Source organism: Budorcas taxicolor, chromosome 12, assembly GCF_023091745.1.
Source record: "Budorcas taxicolor isolate Tak-1 chromosome 12, Takin1.1, whole genome shotgun sequence".
Lineage (NCBI taxonomy): Eukaryota > Metazoa > Chordata > Mammalia > Artiodactyla > Bovidae > Budorcas > Budorcas taxicolor.
The window spans coordinates 23,448,189-23,470,844 of record NC_068921.1 but is presented as its reverse complement, the minus strand read 5'-3'; the positions used below and the strand labels follow the sequence as shown (position 1 = coordinate 23,470,844).

At 39.5% G+C, this 22,656-nt stretch overlaps 1 protein-coding gene and 1 non-coding gene across 2 annotated transcripts in view; both read left to right on the top strand.

The window, feature by feature from the left end:
- The window catches only part of FREM2 (FRAS1 related extracellular matrix 2), a 156,213-nt gene that overhangs the window by 61,973 nt on the left and 71,584 nt on the right, over positions 1 to 22,656 (top strand). Inside the window, exons 3-4 of the mRNA XM_052649935.1 lie at positions 12,168 to 12,314; positions 18,125 to 18,355. Coding sequence (XP_052505895.1) covers positions 12,168 to 12,314; positions 18,125 to 18,355 — 378 coding nt within the window. The remainder of the gene's footprint in view (positions 1 to 12,167; positions 12,315 to 18,124; positions 18,356 to 22,656) is intronic.
- On the top strand, positions 8,240 to 8,312 carry TRNAE-UUC (transfer RNA glutamic acid (anticodon UUC)). The gene has a single exon. It is a non-coding gene; the product is annotated as a tRNA-Glu (tRNA).

Here is a 22,656-nt window from a genome sequence, read left to right as displayed (position 1 = left end):
AGTATATGACATTGACTGTTCATGGTGGGTGTTTTGGTTAGCCATGTTATTTATTCTTGGGTAAATTTTAATATTTTAAGGACTCCTTTTTTATTGTAAGCAAAACACTTTTTTTTCTTATGACAGTATTCATATGCTCAGTTGTATCATATCGTCCCTAATATTGGGAATTCCCTGGTGGTCCAGTGGTTAGAGCTCTGCTGGCTCATTGTGAGGTTGGGGGTTCGATTCTGGGTGGGGGAACTAAGATCCCCACAAGCCAGGGTAGCCAAAGATAAATAAGTAAACAAATAAATAATAGCATTATTAATAACATTGCTAATGATACCTTTTATTCCCAATCCCAATTCTAACAAGTCCTTGAATAATTCTACCAAATTAACATTTGTTAAAGCAGAATTCAGATTCTACCCCTCTCTACCCCAAATTTCCTTCTTCCGCCCCACCCTCCCCAACTTATCTCCTCCTTCCCGACTGCACTTTGGCAAACCCTACAAAGCTGGACTATTTTACTGGTGCACATAACAGGCTCTCCTCCTTCTGCACCTGTTTTCCTGGGATTTCTTCCTCTCGGAGTGGCACCATCCTTCTGCCCCTCCAAGGTGTCTCTTGTGCCAAGGTCTTTGTGGTCCCAGTTGAATGTCTTCCCTCCCCTCCTCTGAGCCCAGGTACTGTATGTTCAGCGTTCCACCTTACATTTTTCCATTATAATTTACATATGGTTTTGCTTTGCCGTCCTTGCTAGAGTCTAAGTCTTAACAGAAGGGACTGTACATGAACCATCCTTACACTGTACAACACGTGTGTTTGTACAGGGCTGTGATTAAACAAACACATTCGCTGGATGTTGTCTTATTTCCTTCCAAGGTCTGGTGCTTTAAACTATACCAATCTGTCTTTATACTTACTGTGTCTGTTGTCTTTTGGCAGCTATATATGACAGTAAAATCACCAAGGGTGGCTCTGGCATAATTTTAAAGGGATCAGAGCAACCACCAAAAAGTTTGATTAATTAAATAACGCACAAGAGCCAGCTTTGAAAAACTAATCTGAAATAAAAGAAAATGTGAAAACAGACATATGACATTGATGGTATTCTACTCCACTCTCTCCCGGCCTCCCCCGACCCTGTCCCTCCTTCCTTTCTTCCCTCTCTCCTTTCATCCTGGATAGACATCAATGACAAGGCTTTTTTAGTTTGTCACAGGAGCCATAACTAGGCAACCAGTTGTGATACAATTCCATACACTTCTTTTTAATTTTCAATCTAGAAATCTAAAATTTCCAAATCTTGATTTTACTTCTGGCAACAACTAAAAACATGTTAATGACTCAGATTTAAAAACAATGACAATAGGTTAACCTAAAGCTTGAATTTTCAGGGAATTCTCGTGTAGCATTAACATCTTAGGACACTAAGTTAAAAAATCATGTTTTATGGATAGAATGGCTTTTGTGTTGCCATACCACCCTAATCCCTCCATCCTAGCCATCAAATTTAAATTGTGGTGATAATATTAACAAGTTAGGTTAAAGAAGGTTTCTTTTTTAACGACCAGATTAAAGCACTTCTGGCGGGTTCCCCCCCCTTTTATATTTTTATCTCAAGGTAGATATAACACATTTTCAAAAGACAGTCCAAAATAGAACTCAGTCTATAATCCTTGTTAATTGTCGTGGCTGTGTCTTATAGTGATGTGCAAGGTCCTCTTATACAAATAGGAATTAGGGAGCCACCTCGCTTCACAGGGAATTAACTAAATGGTGCTAAACCGGTTACTCCGAGAGGTACAGGAGAAAGAACGGTGGCTTTCATTTCCCTGCAGAGTCTCCTTGGGGTTGGGGGGAGGTGTCTGGCGCCACAAAAGGAATTAGGCTCCAGTTTGAACAGAAACCTGAAGGCTATTAAGTTTATTTTAAGAATGTGTTGCCAGAGATCTAATAAATTTCTACGTTGCCGCAGGCAGTGCATGCATGAAATCTTGCTGCACCAGGTGTTTTGTTTTGTATTTTTTTCCCTTTCCCCAAAAGCAGGAGAGTGCGTGAATCTTCTTGACAGACTTAACTAACACACTTTTGAGGAAGTAGTTATTGTTTCTATGAAAGTATGGTGGTTTTTCCATTTTACTCCTATTTGTAAATGGGGAGGGGGGGAGGAAATGATAGAAAATTAATTATTCCTGGGTTGCTTTTAAAAGAAATAGAGTAAGTCTCCCCACATTTAAATATGTATATAATATTTGATCATTTTAAACACATGATTGTTATGATTTGGTGCTTAACCACAGTATTTGAGATTGCAGTCTCTTAAATGGAAAGACCAGTAGACTAGGCATGAAAACCTCCAGGATTTATTCCTCTTCTGCAAATAGCTGCTTTGTAATCTTATTCAAATCACAGCCTTTCCGGATCTTGCAAAAACAGGGCCATGAGAAAAGATGCAATCAAGAGTTCATTCTTGCTCTAAAGTGCTTGGAGTTTATACATGCCTTGTTCAACAACATTATTATTTCTTGAATTAGTTGATGTTCTTGATTCGAATACAGAATCCCACTTTCATTTTCAGGAAATAGTCTCCCTAGTTACTCATATTACCACTGGAAAATGATGGCGCTAGTTTTTAATTTTGAATGCACGTGATCAGCTTGGAACCTGCCTGTTGTAACTGAGAGTTCACCTTGAAATTGTACATTTGCCCTGTCCTTTGCCCTCTCTAAAGCTACCTCTGAATTCCATATCGTAAGCACACATACCAAGAGGGAAGATATTCATTCCACCGGGTTTAAACTCCTAACGAAGAAAGCAAAGTATTGCACGATTAGGTTTGATTAAGGAAGTATTTTTAAGCCCTAGGTTAGGAGATATAAGCTCATAGTTCTCCCCTTACTTTTTTCATTTTGTTACAGGGGATGAAAATCAGCACATTCTTTTTTTCTCTAGAGATGGAGTTGGGGGAAGGGACCATGCTTGGAGAACTCTGGAGGCCTCCTGCAGGTTGGGGCTTGCTGACTCTGACCCAGCCGTGGCCCTGATGGAGCACATCTGTCAACCTGGAGGAAGGGTTCTCCTCCCAGCATCTCTTGGTTTTGGCTATGGCCCCAGTTCATTCATAAAACGAAAGGGTCATATCCTTCTTAACTTTTCTGTGATTCAATCTCAGATATTTGAAAATTGACCTTCATACCTTTGTTTCCCCACTTAATTCTTATTGTCAGCCTCACTCTGCATAACACAAGAGGGCTTCCTGATGGGAAGCACACTCAGACCATCAGTTTTGCTTCAGTCCACAGGCACTCATTTAGAAATTAGGTTAAAGCAAATTAAAATTCAGTTGGAGTCACCTATACATAGAATGGTGACTTAAAGGAAGTAATTTGATTACTCAAAAGAAGTGTAAAAGCAATACTAGCAGGCTGTATTTGAATCCTAGGTCTATATCACATACTATTTGTTGTTGCTGTTATCGCTTAGTCGCTCAGCTGTGTCCGACTCTTTGCGACCCCATGGACTGTAGCCCTCAAGGCTCCTCTGTCCATGGGTTTTCCCAGGCAAGAATACTGGAGTGGGTTGCCATTTCCTTTTCCAGGGTATCTTCCCAACACAGGAATCGAACCCACATCTCCTGTGTCTCCTGCACTGCAGGTGGGTGGATTCTTTACCATTGTGCCATCTGGGAAGCCCATGTCTCAGTGGTAAAGAATCCGCCTGCCAATGCAGCAGATGCAAGAGATGCGGGTTGGTCCCCAAGTCAGGAAGATCGCCTGGAGAAAGGAAAGAGCAACCCATTTCAGTATTCTTGCCTGGAAAATCCCATGGACAGAGGAGCCTGGCTGGCTACAGTCCATGGGGTCACAAAAGAGTTGGACACGACTTAACTAACGCATGCTAAAGCTCAATTCCACGCAGCTTATGTGATAGTTACCCAGATATCAGAGTGCATGTGTGCTTTTTTCTTAGGAAAGATGTGCGTGGAAGTGCCTTTCCTAAGAAGAGCCTAGAAGACCTCTGCACAAGCAGATATATCCATAGAAGTCAACGTGGGCTATGCTTATTTCTCTCCCCTTCTGGGTCTTGGTCATGGCGCTTGTTTTTCTATACATTTCTAACAATATTCTCTACATGTCTCTGTGGATCTGACCCCTTGTGCTGTGCAGCCTATGTTTTAGAACACGTTTGATAGTGGGAGGGCTTCCCCTGTGGCTCAGCAATAAGGAGTCTGCCTCTGAATGCAGAAGATGCAGGTTCAATCCCTGGGTCTAGAAGATCCCCTGGAGGAGGGCATGGCAAGCCACTCCAGTATTCTTGCCTAGAGAATTCCATGAACCGAAGGGCCTGGTGGGCTACAGTCTATGGGGTTGTAAAGAGTCGGATACGACTAAGTGACACACTTACTTACTTATTACCTCTTTCTCTTTAATATCCAGTTACTTCAATAGAAAAAGAAGGAAATAAATATTGAGTAAATGTCCGAGCTCCTATCCAATTCTTTGAAGTTCCCCTTTTACTGAATTTCTTATCTCTGTTCTTATACTTAATCTTCCAGGAACACTTCACCTCCCCTCCCCACCATCTCCCTGAGTATCCAAATACCTGTGCTTAAGACTGCATTTAAACGCTATCTCTGCCGTGAAGTTGTCTTTGATCCCCTCAGGTTAGCATAATCTCTCACTCTTGTGAGCTCCCCCAGCTCTTTATCAGTGCCTCTCTCCTAGCACTTGTCAGCCTCTAGCTTATGCACATTATCTATGTACTCGAGCCATCTTCCATAGTTGAGTGTCAACTCCTGGGGGCGGAGGGTGGATGTTAAGAGCCAGTTGGCTCCAGCTTTGCACCTGGTGGTTTTCCACAAATAGTAGAATCCACCTGACTATAAGGGCCAGAAAACAGAATTCCAGGCGCTCTCAGAGGTTCTGTTATGGAAGATTGTAAGGTCAAGCAAACTTTTTGTTCTGTTTTGTTTTTTTTTAACTAATTAATTTTTCTTATTGGATTATAGTTGATTTACAATGTTGTGTTAGTTTCTGTTTGTACAGCAAAATGAGTCACTTATACTTACATCCACTCGCTTTTAGATTCTATTCCCAAGTTCTTGTTCAGTCACTAAGTCATGGCCAACTGTTTGCAACCCCATGGACTGCAGCACACCAGGCTTCCCTGTCCATCACCAACTTCCAGAACCTACACAAACTCATGTCCATCTCATTGGTGATGCCATCCAACCATCTCATCCTCTGTCATCCCCTTGTCCTCCTGCCTTCAATCTTTCCCAACATCAAGGTCTTTTCCAAGGAGTCAGTTCTTCACATCAGGTGGCCAAAGTATTGGAGTTTCAGCTTCAGCATCAGTCCTTCCAGTGAACACCCAGGACAGATCTCCTTTAGGATGGACTGGTTGGATCTCCTTGCAGTCCAAGGGACTCTCTAGAGTTTTTCTCTAGCACCATAGTTCAAGAGCTTCAGTTCTTTGGCGCTCAGCTTTCTTTATAGTCCAACTCTCACATCCATACATGATTACTGGAAAAACCATAGCTTTGACTAAGGTGGACCTTTGCTGGTATTCCCATCTCTTGAAGAATTTTCCACAGTTAATTGTGATCCACACAGTCAAGGCTTTGGCATAGACAATAAAGCAAAAGTTGATGTTTTTCTAGAACTCTCTTTTTCAATGTCTTTCATTATCTCCCACAGTTTGCTCAAACTCATGTCCATTGAGTTAATGATGCTATCCAACGATCTCATCCTCTGTTGCCCCCTTCTCCTCCTGCCTTCAATCTTTACCAGCATCATGGTCATTATAAGTACTTAGGAGAGTTCCCTGTCCTATATGATAAGTTCTTATTAGTTATCTCTTTTATATATAATAGTGTGTATATGTCAATCCCAGTCTATCCCTCACCCCACTTCCTTCCTGGTAACCATAAATTTGTTCTCCACATCTGTGACTCAATTTTTGTTTTATAAATAGGTTCATTTATACCATTTAATAAGATTCCATATATAAGTGATATCACACAATATTTGTCTTTTTCTGTCTGACTTACTTCATTCAGTATGACAATCTCAAGCAAAGTTTAAAAGTTCATCCTAACACCAAAAGGACAATGAAATAAATCCCTTATTTTAATTTTAATTTTTGATTCTCACAATAGTTAATAGCATTGATGCTGATGGTAGTTGCATGGCTACTGCCCTTACCTTCTAAGAGAACAAAGACTGCTTAAGAATCAAATTATCAAATTTTCCCTATAAATTAGGTAATATTGTTATCTTAATCTTTTCTATATTAATATCTATCTCTACGGCTGATTTAAAGGTTGAACCAGCTTTTTAAAATAGCCATATATTTGATTTCCAGTTCTCTCCCAGGCTGAACTTTATTCTAAACAAATGGAACTGTAGCAAGCTAGAGTCAGACATGACTGAGCGACTGAACTGAGAACTGAGCAAGCTGGAAAATCTTAGGGCTTCCCTGGTGGTTAAGATGGTAAAGAATCTACCTGCAATGCAGGAGACCCAGGTTCGATAAGAAAATCTTAGCAGGCTGGAAAAATATTACCAGTGGAATTATGTTCTATTGGAAGCTAACTTTTCTTCATGAAAAAAAAAAGTTGTCAGAGTTTAAACAGGCATCCAGAAATGACCATTTATTTAAGCACAAGTCAGAGTCGAGACACCGGTTTTGTATAGAAAGCAGTGTGCTTTGTCTTGACAGAAATTAGGCAGCCCTAAGTTCCTAGGGAGGGCTAATTGAAGGTTGTGACTCTGTTATTCTAAAAAAATCTGTTGTGTTCCCATTGAGAAAGAAGCTGAAGATGACTAAAGACCAGCTGGAAAAGTTCAAAAGAGGTCTTTTCATCACAGCCTTAATGGCTTCGGTGTCAGGGTTTGGGGACAACACATTTGGGAGTGTAGTTATCAGCTGTCAGACACCTGTTGTATGGTTTTATGACACCCGTTACGACTTTAATTTGTTTCCAATGGGAACAGCTTCTTGAGCATCATAGATGGCAGAATCTCTTAGAAAAACAAAGATTGACGTGGAAGTGAAATTTTGTCAGTTTTTTAGGTTGTTTAAATTCATCTAAAATTTCACATTCAGTAAGCTGTGACTATTATTATTAAAGGGGTCAACACTGATTATCCCTAAACTTTGAGGTTTTAGGAGAATCTACATGGTAGGTAACCTGTAGCATGTAATAAATAACATGTCTTTACATTCTTTTTCTGTGGACTAGCTTTTGAGACTTTATTGAATTTGCTACAGTATTGCTCCTGTTATATGTTTTGGGGTCTTTTTTTGGCTTCAAAGCGTGTGGGATCTTCACTCCCCAATCAGGGATCAAACCTGCACCCCCTGCATTGGAAGGCGAGGTCTTAAGCACTGGACCTCCGGGGAAGTCCCTTGACATTCTTCAGATGAAGTACAGAGTTCCATATACAAGACCGATTTTTTTTTTTACCTTAAATCTTTTAATGTTGCAGAATTTCATTCCTTTGAACTAAAAATAGGAGCTGCATCAAAATGAACTTATGTGCAAGGTCAATTTTATAATCAGAGTTACAATAAAGTTCAGCTTAGCTCTTCAGATCCTTATAGCACTCCTGCACAATAAGTAGTGCCTAAAATTTTGCAGATTCTGAGAGGCAATATGATTTCCGTATGTAGAAATCAGAAGAGTTATGTAGTATTTAATTCTGTTTAGAGTGAAGCTTTATACATTAACATTCTAGCCTCTAATAAGATATCTACTTAAAAATCCTCAATGTAGAGTGAACGCTGAGCATTTAAAACAATTACCTGGATTGAGTCTTGGTCTTGTGAAGCGAAGTTTCTCAGTGTTTCTTTTGAATTTTATTTCAAATAAAAGCTGAAAGTGGTGGACATATGAAGTCCTTGGTGAACTTATTCAGCTGTCTGTCACTTGAAACCCCTGATTAACCAGTAACCTGGCACTCTGATCCTTCCAGGACATAAACACCAACCAGAAAATAAGCTTTATAAATCTGTAAGTAGAGGTGAAATTGGCCATCCCTAAGACCATCTCTCCTCCTTTATAATGCAACAGAAGGGTTAAACAGGGCTTTTGTCATCAATAACCTCTGGAGGTCTGATCCAGACAAATCCAAATTTCAGTAATTCACATTCATAGGTAATCATTTAAAATCTTTACATAGTGTTCATAGACGTATGCAAGACACTTTAGAAAGAGTGCTATTAAAAATAATTTTATTTAGGAAATTCCCTGGTGGTTCTGTGGTTAGGACTTGGTACTTTCATTGCCAGGGCCCCAGTTTCGATTCCTGGTTAGGGAACTGAGATCCCGCAAGCAGCATGGCACAGTCAAAAAGGATTTTTTTAATTAAAATTTTTTGTTATTGTTTTAAAAAGATACAGCGCTAAAAGGGATATGTTACATTTATATAGGATATTTATATTGCCCAGTAAATGAAGCATTTCTGAACTTTTTTCAATCAAGATGTTACAGTGTCAAATTCATTAAATCAGCATTTTTCTAACAGTAAGCAAAATGAACTCCCTGCTCTCCTAGGTCATGGGTTACAGTGGGAGCAGACAGAGTGAACAAACAAAAACGAAAGCATAAATGGGATACGAGGTTGTGGAAAGCACTGTAAGGAAAAATTACCAGAATAGAGGCGCTAGAAAATGCTGGGTGTTTTATTGGTGTTTGCCGTTTCATACTGAATGTCAAGAAAAGGCCTCATTGACTTTAGATTCTTAAAACATACAATTTTTAGGAAAAGGGTAATATTTTCCAGAGTATTTCAGGAAAGAGAATCAGATCTTAAAATTAGCTAAAAATGATTAAAGAGAAATGGTATGCTTAATGATCTCATTCTTAGACATAGGGGAAAGGACAGTCAGGAAGAAAGTATACAGAACTATAATAAAATTCATTTGCTGAACACATTAAACACAAGAGTTACTGAATAGGTCCGACGTGATTAATCAGTCAAGTCAAACTGTAGTATGTGTTTTAGGTTTTTTTTTTTGTAAGCTGAGAACTGTTAAGAAATAAGGAATAAAACAGGAGTTGCAAAGTATCCATTTTATAACTACAAATGGTATTTACTCCATAGGCCTTTTATCGACAGTCAAGGAAGAATTCAGTAGACCTCACAGTGTCCCTGCCACTACGCTGGCTTTGGACACTAGCAGGATGAATTTGACCAGGGCCGGTCCTGGGGTGGGGGATTCCAGGGGCTGCTCAGGTAGAATAAGCATGAAGATAAAGAATTACAATTACCCTGATTGAAGATACAGAAGTACCCACAGCATGCTAAGCTAGGCTTCCTGAGCTGGTGATTTGGCCTTAAACAAATTAAGGAGGAGTAGGAAGCTACAGGTATTCTGAGCAGAAGGCTTCCCACATGCAAAAAATCACTCATCAAGTTCAGAAAACAATGAGAAGCTGGGTATGAGTGGATGTTCCTCCCCATGGAGAAGCGATGGGACATGAAGCTGTAGGTATTCGGATGGACTGACTGGCTTGGTACAGCTGGACCAGAAGTTCGGAAGAAAGTCTAGGACTTGATGGAGCCACAATCTGAATGACAGGGAAGTGCAACATACAGTTGTTTTCAAGTAATAATGAGAAATCAGAAAGCTGTTAGGTATTAACTTAGGTAATTAAATGTTATTCTATTCTTGTTGGATATCTATGACTTTCTAGAAGAAATGTTCTCAATACTAGAACATAAAGGCAATAGTGTAAAAAAGTATTTTTAAAGACAGCAAGATCAGGTCTTGGTGATGGTAAAAGAATAAACGGCTACTCTCAGTCTCTGATGAAAATGACTACAATTAGGAAATGTGTATAATTAAACAGTAGGAGAGGATATCCAGAAAATTGCAAAACTGCCCAAAACAATCGGCAGATGAACAGATGCAGAATTACTGAGAAGAGAGGGCTGGAATGATGACAGGAGGCTTCATGGAGGAGATGGTAAGGGGGGACTGAGTAGAAAGTTCAAGCAGAAGAGTGATGGGGACGTCATCATTGTAGGCAGGAGAGTAGAAGTGACAAGAAATGCCAGGGTGACAACTTCACGGAGCAGCAAGACTCTTGGCTAAACCTCAGAGTAAGCAAGTTAGAGGCAAATGGAATAAGACAGGGCAGGTGAAACCGGAAATCTGCAAAGATGGCCTCATGGCTTGATGCGTGCAGCAGCTGTAGGGAGATGGGGCAAAGGAGGACTGAGGATTTAAGGCAGATTAAGAGTCAGGCAGTGGGTGAGCTGGGCGGATTTGAGCATGCTTGGTGCATCGCGAGGAGCGGGCGAACTTTTGTCGAAGGAGGCTACATTTGTATCACACTGTAATGCGTGCATATAAGGCTTATCTCACTTGACCCAGGCATTAATTAACATTACCCTCATTTGACTCTCCAGATGAGGAAACAGAGGTCTAGCAAAGAAACTTGCTCAAAATCAAACAGCAGATAGAAGTGAAGTGGGCTGTGGACTCCAGGTTAGGGAGCACTCAGCCTGTGCCGCCCACCCCCTCCAGAACAGTACCCAGTATCTAGGACATGGCAGGTACAATAAGTTAAGAACAAATGTGGAAGGAACTCCTGTTCTCCAGTCTATTTATCTTATATATTAAAACTTAAACGAAACGTTGAAACGTCTTCAACCCCACCCATTGAAACACCAAGCAGCTCCCTATTTGTAACATCTCATGTTACATTCCTGCATTGACAAGCATCAATATTGTTTCTGTATTTTAAGTGTCTTAAGTATTTCAACAAAAATTTCATTTTTTTTTGTTTAATGGCTGAATCCTCTTTCATTGGTTTTTATATACCATAAAAATAATAAATTCTAAGATTTTCTAATTGGAGCCTAGTACAGAATGTATTGCAATGCACAGTCCCTTACAAATATATTTTTGCTTTTCCCATAGAAGGACTTACGAGATCACATGGTATGAACATGTTATTGTCTATTACATACATTGCCATGTAGCTATCTAAATGGCTTGTGCTAATTTATGACTTAAACAGCAATAAACAAGAAAAACAATTTCCTTATGTAATCTCAGCTGTACTGGCTGTTCTCTTTCATCTTTAGCACATGTCAATTCAAAGCTCAAAGATGCTGCAATTAAAAAAAATTTTTTTTTCAGCAAAGATGAACATTTGTTTCACGTGTTTGTTCACTCACAATGTTTCTCCGTGTGCGGATTTTTTTACCCTCTGTAAAAGGCCTTGATGTTTTCCTGTCTCATTTCTTTCTCTCTAGCATAGCCCTGTGTGAACTCAGAAGGGAAGAAACTGAAATTAAAATTATGCCTCTAGCTGTGTTTAGTATTTGGGCTTTTTCCCACCCTTTTACAGAAAGACTTAAAAGCAATTATTGATGCCTTTGTTTATAAACCTCACCTTACTCTGAAATAATTGGTGTAGATCAAAGGAAATAGAAGGATACATGCATAGTGATCAGCTGATAACCACTTCTCTTTTCTTTTACCTAGCAGAGCAGCTTTCACATTATAGAGATCACGCACAAGGTTTATTTTCCCTGCATAGGAAGCCAGCTCCATTTTGGGGGATGGTGGGAGGAGAAAGCCTTATCTTCAGAGTAGAATGAAATCAATGAAAGGAGCTGTCTGTTTGCTCTAAGGAATGGAGTGGACTCTAGTGGGGAAGGGAGGCGGAGAAGGGATATTTGTTTTTCCTTAAGTGGTTATAATTAAAGCCTTCCACCCAATTGCTCAGTGAACCAGAAAAAGGTATTTGTGAAGCAGTTATGTGTGTACGTTTACCACTACAAAAACGGCTTGCAGCATTCTTTTTGGCAAAACTTGCTCTCTAGCGGCACCTTGTGGGGAGTGACTCATCCTTCAGCTTGAATATTTGATTTTGTGAAGAAACAGAATTGCTTTTGGTAGTCCTGTGCTCCTTCCTAGTAATCCATTTCCCCTGCTCAAGACTAAGGCATTTTGAGAAGATTTATGTCAGCTATTGTGTGTCTTCATAACAGTTGGTGGGCAGTAAGCTGGTTTTCCTTGGGTATATTCTAGATTGTGAATCAAGCCAAGTAACTAGAGGGATTCCTAATGTTACATCATTTGAGTCATCTTTGGAATGTCTAAGGTCATTCATTAAAGAGAACACTAATCTGAGGCTTTACACTTTTGTTTTCCAGGTGGAAACAAATTAACCAAGCAGCATTTTCGTCTGAATTGGGCATGGATCTCCTTTGAAAAGGAATATTACTTGATCAATGAGGACTCCAAATTTCTAGATGTCGTGCTTAAGCGCAGAGGTTATTTGGGAGAGACTTCCTTTATAAGTAAGTTTAATTTGCACTTCTGTCCCCATATCCCTTTTTCTATCAAAAGTTCATGATTTTATAATAATTTAAAAATGTTTCATTTTTCTTGTCTAGGCTTAAAGCTTAAGGAGAGGATGACAATTAAAGGCTCTTTAAACTGCTAACGAAACATGCCAAAAGTTTTGTGTTGAGGCTAAATCAAAGAAACAAAGGCTGAAAAATAAGGAATATGTCATCAAAATATATATTTCTTCAAAATTTCTACCTACATATGATGTTGCCCTGGTGCAAATTAACAACAAAATGGCAATAATCGCTCATATGTGGGAATAATTTAAATGTCACTAGATCCTAGAAGGTTGTTTAGTCACTCAGTCATGTCTGACTCTTTGCAACCCCAGTACCCACTCCAGTATTCTTGCCTGGAGAATCCCATGAACAGAGGAGCCTGGCGGGCTACAGTCCATGGGGTCATAAAAGAGTCAGACATGATTTAGTGACTAAACAAGGTCAACAATGTTATACAGACATCTAGGCTCATAGAGTGTTCATGGGGTGAAATAGCTTTCATTGGGAGTATCAACTAAGGTAAGAATCTAGGGAAATGTTGGCAAAATTAAAAAGCTGATAACCCTGTGTTTGTTTCCAAAATGATTATTTGAAATTTTACTGGTCCACAAACTTAAAAAACCTTAAACAGTAGATCCATATCAATGCACGTGCAGACACAGACACATACACACACACACACAAGCCCACACACACACATTCCACACACCAAGCTTTTCCAGGACCACTGTCCCCATCCACCTGCCATGATTCCTCCCGATGCCTGGATGCAGTATATTAGTTACCCCTGATTTCAAAAACGCTTTTTGTTGTTTTAATTTTAGAGGAGGATTTTTCACACCGTGCTTTGCCAGTCCCTCAAGATTGTTCTAGCTTCAGGAGCACTGGTCGACCCTTAGACCCATCCCCCAGCTTTGCTTTTAGCACATATCTCTTTGTAGACAGTCATTTACAGTCTCCATTTAACCTTCTAGAGCACAGTGAATGCTCTTATTGCCCTCAAAGAACTATGCTCTTTCCGTACACACACAGTGTGACCTTTAGATCAGAAATCTGATTAATTCTGTCTTCCATAGTCAGTGAGAGATGTGCCTTAACGTGCTTTGTGCTTGAAAATATAGCAGATAAGTTGCAGGGAAAATAATAACTAAAAAATAGGGCATCTTAGCGATTCTTCAGCAAGTTTTCATCTATTTGCATGTTACCTAAATTCCCACTCCTAGTGTGTGAATTTAATTATTCACTCGCTTAGTCATTTGGTAGGAATGGGAAAGTTAATAGTTGAAAAATAGTTTTTCAGCTATCTTTTCAGGGACTTCCCTCAAGGTCCAGTGGTTAAGACTTCACCGCCCAGTGCAGAGGGTGTGGATCAGTCTCTGGTCGGGGAGCTGAAATCTTATGTGCCTTGCAGCCAAAATACCAAACGTAAAGCAGAAGCAATGTTATTACAAATTCAATAAAGACTTTAAAAATGGCCCACATCAAACAGAATATTTTTTAAAAAAACACTATCTTTTCAGATTTTTCTCTCTGTTGCACTTTTAAGCTGAATGCTAAAAGATTGAATCAGTGCTCTTTTTTTTTCTCCAGCAGTTATTTTTTCCAATGCACCAGTATTTCCTTCTAGTATGGAAATCACTCACAATCCTATAAAGGCTCGATAGCTCTACTAGGTTAACCTCACCAGGTTACTTAGTAACCTGGGGTGATGGAAAGTTGGGAAGACTTCTGTGCATGGGCCTCACTCATCAATCATTGAAGATGGAAATAGAATTTACATTAGGACTGGAATGGAAAAGTCAGGTTAATGTGAAGGGTGATCCCACGGGAGTTCTACAATGGATATTTTTTCATATTACTGTTCCCCTACACCTCTGATTTCATGTATGGACATTTAGAACTGGATGGTTTTATTATAGCTAATGGGGCTTCCCAGGTGACTCAGTGATAACAAATCCACTTGCCAATGCAGGAGACTCGGGTTTGATCTCTGGGTAGGGAAGATCCCCCTGGAGGAAGAAATGGCCACCGACTCCAGTATTCTTGCCTAGAGAATCTCATGGACCGAGGAGCCTGGTGGGCTATAGTCCATGGGGTCACAAAGGGTCAGACATGACTGAGAAACTGAGTATGCATGCATTCTAGCTAAAGATAGGATGTTACTTACCTACAGGCACAGTTAATAAATCATGAGTTTTATATATGTATTTCCCCAGAGATAATTGTTCATTTTATAACCATAATAATCCAGTAATAAATTAAATCTGTATTTGCATTTCACAGAAGAAATTCAATTTCAAACATATAATTGCTTCCAGTTATCAAACATTTACTAAATACAAGCTATTCAGCTAAGCACATGAAGTACTTTACCCATCGCTTTTTACACTTTACAATCCTTTATTCACTAACTCAACTAGTATTTTCCTGAGTGCTTGGTAAGTGCCAGGCACTGTGTTAGAAAATGGACTACAAGGTAATGACTGTAATTATGATGTTGTTGTTTAGTTGCTAAGTCATGTTTGATTCTTTGGCAGCCCCATGGACCATAGCCCACTATGCTCCTCCGTCCATGGGATTTCCCAGGCAAGAATACTGGAGTGGGTTGCCATTCTCTTCTCCAGGGGATCTTCTTGCCCCAGGGATCGAACCTGTGTCTCTTACATCTCCTGCATTGACAGGCAGGTTCTTTACCACTAGCACCACCTGGGAAGCCCAAAGTACCTTACTTAACCTCCATGCCATTTTTCCATACCACAGGAAGAGATGCACTTGTAACTTTATTCAGTAAATCAGAGTAATATGATTTCTTTAATAATTATCTTTGGAAAAAAAACATCAATTTAAGCCTAATTTGTAAGCTTTTAATTTCCGGAATTCTTTTTGCCCCGTATAATAATATTTCTATAATAGGTATGGTTTACCAGCTGAATATTTGTATCTCCAGGTAGGAGCAAAATTTTTGAACATTGACTATGTGACTGTCTTGTCTATTGCATTCAAGTGTGGACCATCTCCTCCACAATCTGTGCACCACTTCTTCATCTTTTATTAAAGTTAGGCACCTCTGTCTAGGGCTTCATGGAGGTATGACGTAGTAAGTATGTGTCTACCCACCCATAGGAGTCTTATGCACATTACATGGGGATCTTGTTAAAATGATTCTGATTAAGTAAGTTTGGGGTATGGCTTGAAATTCTGAATTTCTAACGAGTGCCCAGATCTTGTTCAAGCTGCTGACCCATGGACCACACTTTTAAGTAACAAGGTAGACTAGCCCTGTGTTTAGAGTAGGTCCTATGTGTAAATTGGGCTTCGCTGGTGGCTCAGAGGTTAAAGCCTCTGCCTGCAATGCAGGAGACCTGGGTTCAATCCCTGGGTCAGGAAGATTCCCTGGAGAAGAAAATGGCAACCCACTCCAGTATTCTTGCCTGGAGAATCCCTTGGACGGAGAAGCCTGGTGGGCTACAATCCATGGGGTCGCAAAGAGTCGGACACGACTGAGTGACTTCACTTTCACTTATGTGTTAATTATGAAAAGGGAATCTTTATTTTTACTCCAAGCAAGCTTAATATTCCATCTGGCTCTTATTCAACCTTTTTAAAAAGATGACATGCCTTTCATTGTTTTCTCGTGTTTGAGAAACATGTCAAACAGTTTAAGATGACAATCTTTTCCACAAAATAGAAATCGATTTCTCTTCATTTGGTAAATCAAAGATATTGTCTGTTTATACTTCACATCCAATTGAAAGTCTCTTATAAAATCCACCAGAAATTTTCTGGGTGTTTTTTGGCAGCAACAACTGAGATTTGCTTTTGCAATTTATTTTTTATTAGGTTGGATGCCTTAATTATCAATTAGAAGGGTGACTAGTTGGAACTAGTGGACATTTCTTGTGTTACACAAAATCCTTCTGGTTTTTCACTGCCTTTTGAATCTCTGGGAAGATAATGCATTGTTGATGAAACAAAACAAAACAGGAAAGTGGGCAGTAGCTATCAGAGGCGAAATAATAGATTCTTTTGCTGGTCGTACCACTGGGAATAAATGGGTCAATGAGGTGCGTGTGTGCTGGAACCTCAAAGAGAATGATTCCTTTCATCATCACCTTGGCAGTAAATTGTAGTGGATCTAAGAAGTGTTGACAGCCAGTCTGTGTGTTCTAGGAACCAGAGAGCTAACAGGAAGTCTGAAATGCTCAACAAGATATGTAGTGCTGAAATTCCTGGTTCTGTGCCCCTTTTTCATTGCCATCAATAAATAATGCTTTACCTCTTATTGAACGATAGGCAATATTTCTGAGATCTATAAGAAGTGATATATTCAGTTGAAGAAATAATATTGAAATTGTTCTTGCATAAGCACCACAGGGCAGAGGTTTTATCTGTTTTGTCTCGTGCATAGTAGGTGCTCTAGTGCATAGTAGGTGCTCTATGTATATTGGTGGTTGAACAGATCTTACTTGGTCCAGTTTCATTTCTAGTTTGAAGAACAAAGGGACATTTTTTTTCTGGAAACAAGATAATTTTTTCAATTAAGTGAGAAGTGATGCAAAGAATTTATTTTCAGACTTTTTAATTCCAGTAGGCTCAAAATTTTATTTTTCTCCTTTCACATCTGTCTTTCTACCAACTTCTCTGAAAATGACCAATGTTTAAAGGAATATATTTGAAAATTATTCTATTAACTTGAATCATTAAGAGGTTCTGATTCAGTACCCGAAGATAGAACAAGTACTAACTGCAATTTTGTCATTTTTCTGTGATGTTGAATTTGTTGACTCTTATTCATTGCTTCATAGGTAATATGTTTTATTATTTGGGTATGTGACATAGTAATGGCAAGTAAAGATCTTCTCATAATGTTCTTGGAGACTCAGAGATCCTTCAACTTTCCCAGCTAGTGGAAATTGACCTTGAGTGAACCCACAGAGTAAGCCAAACATACTGCTCACAAAAGTCATATATATTTAGCTCTCCAGTTCTATTCACTTGGCTTCATGGAATTCTGGAGCACTCCACAAAGAAAAACCTGGCAGTGGTCATGTTGACAGTGAATTAGATTTTTTAAGGGTTCTAGTGTTGAGTGAATATTGTAAATTTTTATTATTATTCTTGGTCATTTACAGCTCAGATTATCAAAGAATTCACTGACTCACAGAGTCTCTTGTTGGCTTATATTTTCTAGTTAGAGAATTTTTCTCAAGTTTTAAAAATATGACACATATAATACAACCCATGCAAAAAAGTAAGTGTGAAGAGTTTTTAGGTTACATGAATTTGTGGGTGTACGACTGTTTCAGAGTGTGAGCATCAGTTTCCTCTATCTCACTTTACAAGCAGTTCTAATACAAACTTAACTCAAAAATATATGACAGAGGGCCTTCCCTAGTGGTCCAGTGGCTAAGACTCTGTGCTCCCCCTGCAGGGGGCCTGGGTTCAATCCCTAGTCAGGGAACTAGCTCTCACATCCCTCAACTAAAATTCCTGCTTGCCACAACTAAGACCTGGAGCAGCCAAATAAATATTTTTTTAAAAAAGGATATGTGAAAGAACCATACTGGGGCCACAGTAGAACAGAAATTATGGACTGTTAATACCTACAGCAGGACACTTAAAATTATCCATTTCATGGAATCAAAGCAGGATTTACTTTGCACTGCAGGATATCGTAACACAGAATGTTAACAGCAAGGAAAACCTTAATAACCCAACTGAAAATGACACTACGGCTATGATGTTGTGTTTCTGTGAAGGTATTGGCACGAGAGATGGGACTGCAAAGAAAGACAAGGACTTCAAGGGCAAAGCACAGAAGCAAGTGCAGTTCAACCCAGGCCAGACCCGGGCCACGTGGAGAGTGCGGATTCTGAGCGATGGGGCACACGAGCAGTCCGAGACCTTCCAGGTGGTTCTCTCAGAGCCCGTGCTGGCTGCCCTGGAGTTCCCTGCAGTGACCACAGTGGAGATCGTGGACCCAGGAGATGGTAAGAGCAGCCATCACCTCGCTCGTGTTGTCGCTGTCAGCTTTTTATGACAAAGCACTTAGTGAAGGAGGTTTTTTACATGTAATGTTTGGATTTCCATAGCACGGATATTTCTACATGAATGGTTCAGCCTTCTTAGATATGCTGCTGGATTAGGGAACTCAAAAATGAAAGAAGAGAAGCTATACTTTTTTTAAGTCGGTGAACTACGAGTATGCATAAGGTTACCGACATGTTCTTTCTCAGTATCATTCTATCCTTTAGAACCAACATCACGGATCTCATTTTTCTAGAATTATTTCATGACTTTGTTGTTGTTTAGTCGCTCAGTCGTCTCCGATTCTTTGCGACCCCATGAACTGCAGCACACCAGGCCTCTGTGTCCCTCACTATCTCCCAGAGTTTGCCCAATGCGTGTCTGTTGCACTGGCAATACCGTCCAGCCATCTCATCCTCTGATGCCCTCTTCGCCTCCTGCCTTCAATCTTTCCTAGCATTAGGGACTTTTTAAAGTCTTTTAAATGTCGTTTAAACAAATACTTTAAGGATTAGACGATTTGGGGATTAATTTGTTCTCCATAATAACACTTAATTATTCAAATTTCTTCATATCTTCATCAGTCAAAACTTTTCATCCTGCCGTATGTTTCCATATTTCTTACATAACCGCCAACCCACCCTCGCTCTTTGGTGAAAAATGTCTTGAATCATTGCTCCTAACTTCTATGAGATCACATTTTCTTGCCATTGCACAGCCTTGGCTGATGTTGGTTAAAATGAACCTCACTGCTTTTGAGTGTAATTTGACCTTCCCTTCCCCTGCCACACTTCTAGGGTCCTGACTTGTCTCAGTGCAGCCAAGAAGGAAAAAAAGGTTGAATTGGCTTTTTGAGGGCTGGCATTTATACAAAACTTGGAGAGACTCCGGTAAAGCTGAAATCCTGTCAGAAGACAGACATGACTTTCTTTTAAACTGCCAGCCTACTTTATTTCATCAGCCAGAAAACTCTTAAATGTTCTGTGAAGATACAATCTACTGAGTACATGAAATGGAGACGTATGTGGAAATCTCTGGGTTTAACAACAGAGCATAATTAAGGAGAAAGGATAGGAGAACTGGAGCTCTGGCTCTGTTTGTTTAACATCTTTGTCCTTAGTTGAAAATGAAGTTCAGTTATGTTTATCATTTCCATTAAAGAACAGTTAACAATTTAATTACATTTAATTTTATCTGCATTATCTAGGAATAAACAATTAAATTTTCTTTTAGTCCTGAGTTTTGGGTAAGTTTTGGGTAAGCTAGCATACTAAAGCTTCTCTCTTTGGAACAAGCCTATGACAGCTTTACTACTTATAAACTGGCCCATTAGTTAGATAGAGCTTGTTTGAAGCCTTTGCTTTGTATTTGCCCATTGGTATAATTGCTATACTTGACCTTAAGGAATAAGACACTTAAATTCATGTGCTTTCCTATTTATAAGCCCAGCATAACACAGAATAGTCTCTACTCATATTAAGTCTGAGAAGTGGGAATTTAATAACAAATACACACATGCACACAAACACACATACACGCATACTCTTTATATAATCTTAAAAAGGCTACCAAATAAAAACTTGCCATAATTTCATCTTATGTAATGGTCATCTAAGCTGTCTTGGCATTTTCTGGATGAAGTTCAGCCCCATTCATTCCAGGCCATGATCATCCCTGTGATGACTGACAACCGTTCTGGTACAGCAAATGCCTGGTATGTTCCATGTCTTGTCGAAGACCAGTGGTCTTGAAATTACAAGACCTGGCTTTGATTCCTAACTCTACCATCTCTAGTTGTCTGACCTTAATTAAGTCAAACAGCTTTTATTAATATTCTGCTTCTCAATGAACAAAAAAGAAAAATTACTCTCTTGCCACATTCATATGAAAGAGTTCCATAAAAACAAGAAGCACAATACAAATATGGTTGTTATTTGTCTTATCATAAATATAATGTTAGATTTCATATTCACAGATTAAACAATCTTTTTTCTTTCCACAAAGGATTGCTTCCCTAACCATTTCAGAAGTTCAATTGTTTCTTTCTACTCTCTCTTATCTTCACCTATAAATTCACTAGCTCTAGGAACCATTGTGTCTATATGCTCTCTTGCTGTGTATTAATTCTAGGACATGTTATGAGACTGTTTTTGCATGTATTAAAAATGAATCCAACTCACACTGGTGCTGAGTACAGCACTCTGTATTGGGGATGCAAAGATAATAGGATAAATCCCTTCTGTCAAAGAGCATATGGAGTAATGGGAAATAGAGCTCTATATACAAGTGATGGCAACAGAGTATGATGTACTAGAACAAAGAATGATGTAGAACAAGAAAGAATGTGCCTATGGGAACAAGAAGGGGAGAACAGCAGCTCTGCTTTGTCTTAGGCTGGGAACTGCTTTTACTTGTTAGCCATTTAATATTATATAAACACACGCAAGTACACTTTTGCCGGTTCTTTACTTACCCATAACTGGCACTGAAGGAGAAGGCAATGGCACCCCACTCCAGTACTCTTGCCTGGAAAATCCCATGGACGGAGGAGCCTGGTGGGCTGCAGTCCATGGGGTCTCTGAGAGTTGGACGCGACTGAGCGACTTCACTTTCACTTTTCACTTTCATGCATTGGAGAAGGAAATGGCAACCCACTCCAGTGTTCTTGCCTGGAGAATCCCAGGGACGGCGGAGCCTGGTGAGCTGCCATCTATGGGGTCACACAGAGTCGGACACGACTGAAGCGACTTAGCAGCAGCAACTGGCACTGATAGTGATAATAACTGAAATTCATCGAGCACATGTCATGTGACAGGCAGTCTCAACACATTTTACACACTTTCATTCACTCCTTCACCTTACTACCTCTCAGGCTTCTGTACCAATGTAGGCGTTTTACTTGATAAAGTTCTTTTTTGAATTCGCTTGCTGTGAAGCATGGGTCATTGTCTTAAGAGAAAGAAAAAATTACTGAACACTTGTTCAAAGGACCACACACATTTATATATTTCTGGTACCAAAAAGTCAATAACAAAAAAAAAATGGTACAAAAGAAAACTATTTCATGTGATGGAAAACTTTCCAAAAGTTTCCAAAATAAAAACATTTAATGATATGAATGAAGAATACCCAAAGATTCACTCTAACCAAAGTATTTACATAGCGCTTTAGAATAATTTTTGGACCTCATGGTATCCTAAGGCGAACTTACCATACTTAGCATGTGACTTAGATATGTTTTCATTATTCTTATTTTTTAAAGTTCCTATTAAATTAGCCTATTTATCTGTTTTGGAGTTTAGAAAAAAAGAAACACATTGAAATGTAAGAAAGCTTTCCATCCGTGTTAGACTATCAATGGCAGACTCCCCATTCAGTGCCATTGGTTAGTCTGAGGGTAGGTGGGCAGTCTGAAGATGTCCCAGAATATCTTCTGGGTCATTTCTGAATATGCCAAACTTCTTAAAGATGATGGACACTCAGTACCTTCATCCAGGCACTGTATTTTTCTTTCCCTTCTTTGTTCTATTATAGCAAAGAGTTTTAGGAGATATTTTTTCTATCCTGTTTTTAGCAGTCTCTCTCTTTCAATCTGCTCAATATAGTTGAGAAAAGGACATCTTTCAAATGTAGTTACAACTGTCTTATTTCTGAGAACAGAAGTCATTTTTTGCCTGAGTTACAGCACAGTCAAAACCTAAAAATAAAATTGCTGTTAAATGAATCAAAGTACTCCTTTCAACTTAGTCACATAGGCTAATAAAGAGTACGTTCATTTTATTCGACTTCATCTTTCAAAACAAAGCATAGTGAGACCAATCTGAAGATATAAAGGTAGTACACGTTCCTTGTCAAGAAGTCAGAGATTTAAAGAAATGAAAGTCACTTGTGGTCCTACCATGTGAAAGTAACCAGTGCTTGCATCTCAGAGGATGACCCTGCAGTCACTCTTCTCTGTGTCTCTGTTTACTTAGTAAGGGCTTCCCAGGTGGCACAGTGATAAAGAATCCGCCTGCCGATGCAGGAGATGGGAGACGCAAGAGACGCGGGTTCGATCCCTGGGTCAGGAAGATCCCCTAGAGTAGGAAATAGCAGCCCACTCCAGTATTCTTGCATGAAAAATCCCATGGACAGAGGAGCCTGGCAGTCTACGGTCCAAGGGGTTGCAAAGAGTTGGACACAACTGAGCCCAGCTCACACATTTACTTAGTAGAGAGTTCAACTGTTTCTCCAGTATCACCCTTGCTTTGTCTCTCGGTGTATA